The sequence below is a fragment of the Egretta garzetta genome, unplaced genomic scaffold (assembly GCF_000687185.1).
Source record: "Egretta garzetta isolate BGI_Z169 unplaced genomic scaffold, ASM68718v1 scaffold713, whole genome shotgun sequence".
Taxonomy (NCBI): Eukaryota; Metazoa; Chordata; class Aves; order Pelecaniformes; family Ardeidae; genus Egretta; species Egretta garzetta.
Window position 1 is genome coordinate 834781 of NW_009259104.1, and position 4344 is coordinate 839124.

Here is a 4344-nt window from a genome sequence, read left to right on the forward strand (position 1 = left end):
TATTTTTCAGTTTGAGGTACTGGTGGCATTTATATCCAGTTTAGTTTCGGCTCTGTTCATTTGGTTTGTGTTTCTTCAGATACAGATGATGAGGATTGTTCTGAAGACACTTGCAATCAGAAACTCCCTTTTGTAAGGCTAACTTTTTTGAGTTCTTAGAAAATACAATTTAAACAATAGAAGGATGCAAGTTTGACCGTGCCAGGACATTCTATGTTAATAAACTTTTAAAATGTTACTCATTGTCTTTATCTTGCCACAAATAAATTAAATGCTTTGCATGTTCCAGGGGTTTATGGAAAACTGTCAAAATTATGAGTTGTTTGATAAAATTTATAAACATTTATTCAAGTAAGTCTCACTGACTTTTAGATATGTTCTTGTACTTTCCTTTTATTTAAGGACTTGGACCATCTGCCATTTTTAATCCTGTTACAGTTTTAAAACATCGTAGTGTGGTCTCCAGACCTCATTTACACCCATTTAGTTTTCTGAATATTTTGCAGCAGAGGAGCTTTGTCAGGAGCACCTCTTTGATATTCTCGGACTGGTCCCAAGGTTTATTAGCACTATCTCCTGGAGGAAAAGTGGCCATGCAAGAAATATTGTTTGTTTGCGCTGGTAGGTAGTCTTAACTTTACAACGTGATTAAGCACAGAAGTGAATGAACGTGTTTAAGCATTTGAGGAGCTGCAGCCCAGCTCAGTACGACTGAACTGTGAAGACTCGATCAGCCGCCGAAGGATGAACAGGAGAGTAACTCCCATCCCCTCTCCCGCGTGAAAGCGCGATGTCTGCATCACGGTTCTATGAGTTACAACGGAGCTTCCCCAATCGCTGTGTGCTGATGCACCATGGTAATAAAATACCTTCCCAAATTACAGGTCTCTCCACAAGAATTTGCAGGGTTGAAGATTATCAGACCCATGCCTCCAACTACAGCAAATGTGTGTGACCCTCTTTTTGATTGTGTAAGTTATTGGATTGAGAGTTCTTTATCCTTAGTAAAATGTTAATGACATGAGAAATGTGTAAGCTCAGTCTGATATGAAAACCGTGCCTTGTAAATGCACGGTCATTTAGCAAAACAGAACTGGAAACAGTGCATTCTGACAGCTTGCATAGCCTTCAATACAGTGTTTATGAGAGACATATTTTCTTTATTTTGAGAAGTCGCATAAATACAAAGAAACTGTGTTAAAATAATGCATAGCAAGATAAAAGTAATAAAAGCAAGGACGCTCCCAGCACTGATGCAGACGCACTCCTATGCAGTATGTTAATTGCACGCTGTCTTGCAGGATAAGGGACCCTTAGGAAGACCTATGCCCAAGACCTGGAAGAGTGAATTTCCCGAACAAAAGAAAATACATGTGAATTCTAGCGATTCAGTGCCTTCCTCCGCTTCTGGAAGAATTCTCTGGCCCATGAAGAATGGTCCTTCTAGCGATTTTGCTTGCCAGTAAAGCAGATAATGATGAAGAAAGATGTGAACGTGATCACTGTCGTCTTTGCTGTTACTATTGTTAACCATAAAGCTTTTTTAGGTGGGCTTTTTTTTTTCTTTTTAGGTGGGTGCTGAGTTGAACCTTTATTGCAACCAGCTAATGGCTGACATTGTTTTATGGCTGACTGCTGGGAAAGCATCCCTGGAGAAGGAGCTGAATTACATACAAAGTGGTATTTGTGAACAGCTACCGCTGGGTGCGCCCAGGCTGACCACTAACCAGAGCTGACGAACGTATCCTTTCAGTAACAACTGATACCGTGTAATGCCAGTACAAAAGAGGTAAGGGTTTTGATTACATGACTTCTGTTTTAACTGCTGATATACAACCCGGTCTCTGCGCGTATCCAATAGCAGGACGCAGTTTTCAGTGTGACCCTCTGATTTTGCCAAAATTACTGCAGCTTTGAATGCTGCTTGGAAAAATAAGTACCTCTTCAAACAGGGATGCAAAAGGGAAAAAAACCCCAACCCTTGAAACTGTACTTAGTGTGGTGTTGCAACCGGAAAGGATGCTGACCTCTGGTAAGGTAGACTTGGGAGATAGGGTAAGGGAGAGGTAAAAAGCTGAGACAAACCCCATACCTGTAGCAGTGAATGGGTGAAACTAAGGTGGGAGGATGAAGATGGCCTATTTCTCTCCCAGGCTGGGTTTTACTTTATGAGGGAGTTAAATAAGAGAATGATCTTCCTCCGTGACATGTCACCATTACAGTATGGAGAAGAAGTGGTCGAGTCCCCATCCCTGGAGGTATTTAAAAGACGGGTAGACAAGGTGCTTAGGGACATGGTTTAGTGGTGGGATGGCAGGGTTAGGTTAACAGTTGGACTTGTTGATCTTAAAGGTCTTTTCCAACCTAAACAATTCTATGATAAAAAACAGAGGTTGCTGCTAAGGAGCATCCCCCTTCTTCCCCGATGAGAGGGGATATAGGGAACCAGGGCATCGGTAGGCTCGGAGGGAGCACAAGTCCTCAGCAGGCTCTTCTACTGGGCAGCTGACAGTCTGTGGAAGTGTGGTGTAGGCATGGTTCGGGGAGGCGTAGAGTCCTATCTCAGCAGGTGTTTCAAACAATGGAGATGAGCAAATTCCTCACCCCAACACTGGTACTACTACGAAAGAGGCACGGACTCAATGAGCTCACCCCCTGGACAGTAGTTTCATCGCGCAGGTGTAGTTTCAGAGGTAAGTTTTAGGCCTAATCAATGTGTTGAAGCTGCTTTAGTGATGATGGTACTTTTTTGTTGTTGTTGTTGGCTTTTTTTTTTTCCATGGGAAATGTAAAACTGTGTAACAAATCTGTGTGTATTGCTCCATAACTGCCCTGCCTTAGGTATGATTTCATTACATGTTCTTGTTAACCAAATGAGTTATGGCAGGGATTGAGTGTGAAGTTCAGCTGCTGTTGCCTCCTGTCTTCATTTTATAAAGGAGATGAAACTTTCTGCATTTTCAGAGTATTTTAGCAAGTTCCCTGCTGTTATGTGGATGCCTGAATTGTTATTTGATGCCCTCACGGTGATTTGTATGTTTCTCACACCGGGTGATGTTAATATTTAATGAATTTTAGGCTATCACAAAGAGAAGATTCAATGCACGCAATGATATAAGTACTCTCCTGTGGTAGTTGTCACTTGAGAAATTATTAGGGTAGGGTTTGTTTTTTTTTTTCCCTACGGCTGTTGCTTTAGAAGGGCTGTGGCTGCACTGGAATTAGAAAAGGGAAACATAGCCACTGATTACAGATAGAGAAGTAAGAAAAAGCCGGTTTGCCAAAAGATTCAGTACATCTTTCCAATGGAAAAAACATTCGGACATGTGAAAAGCTCTTCTGGAGTAGCGCATAATAATACGTACCTCTCCAGACTCATCTATGTTTAAAATGCAGGGAATCATGAAGATGACATTTCCCAGAAAAAAACATATCCAGATTACACGGGTTATATTTATGTACTGAGCTTTTTACGTATTCTACGTGACGGGGAGCAAATTTTGTATCCCACTTGTATTTTTAGGGAATATAAAACCCTCTAATGGCATCTAAATGATCATATTTGCCTATGCAGCTTCAACCTGTACAGGTTGATGCTGGGAGATAAGAAAAAAGTAGGATTTCTTTTCTCGTCGAGAGGGATTTTGCTAGTGATGTCGACGAGTTTACCAGTGTCAGTTTTCCATAGTCCCTATCGTAGGTGCAATTTTAGCTATTTTCGGACTTCTGCTTCCTACCCTAAAGGTAGGTGACAAAATGTGTTGGAAATGAGGTGTACACATCTTACTTGTTAGAACAAAGACGCCGGCTTTCCAGAGGTCTTGGCTTTTTGGGTTTTGTTCTTAAAATGAAGATGCAAATCTAATTGTCTTACATCTTACTGGGAGGGGAGAGGTATTTAGAGGAGTCCTGTACATGTGTATCAGCCTGCCACGCACCTGATTTGCCCTTACCGTAAGCTTTTTTTTGAAAGAGCAACTCACATCCATCCACCCCCCACCCATCTCCGAAGAAGGAAAATACGAATGGGTGTAAATCTGAAAACATTTTTCATCTTGTCGTCGGACTGGTTTATTTGAGAGAGCGTTCATTTCCCCCAAAGGAAACATCACGGTTTGAAGGGAAACGATTTGTGAAACAGGCTTGGGAAGATCCGCCACAGAAAAAACCTCCTGCCACGCACGGCAAGTGTCATCCCGTCCCGGCCAGACACGCGTGTCGGTGTGTGCAAAAGCTCGGTTTCGGGGGCGGCTGTAGCTCATATCCTCTGTCTTTACGCCTAGGGCAGCAAAGCGCGGACCTGCAAAGGGAGAGGGTTTCAGGAGGAGCCGCGGCGGCTGCAGC

The 4344-nt window shown here is 42.5% G+C and overlaps 1 protein-coding gene across 1 annotated transcript in view; it reads left to right on the plus strand.

The window, feature by feature from the left end:
• The first annotated feature begins 790 nt into the window (after nucleotides 1-790).
• Nucleotides 791-4344, plus strand: part of BMPER (BMP binding endothelial regulator) — a 153784-nt gene continuing 150230 nt past the window's right edge. The window contains exon 1 of the mRNA XM_009635303.2: nucleotides 791-857. Within this exon, the coding sequence (XP_009633598.1) occupies nucleotides 791-857 (67 nt within the window). The remainder of the gene's footprint in view (nucleotides 858-4344) is intronic.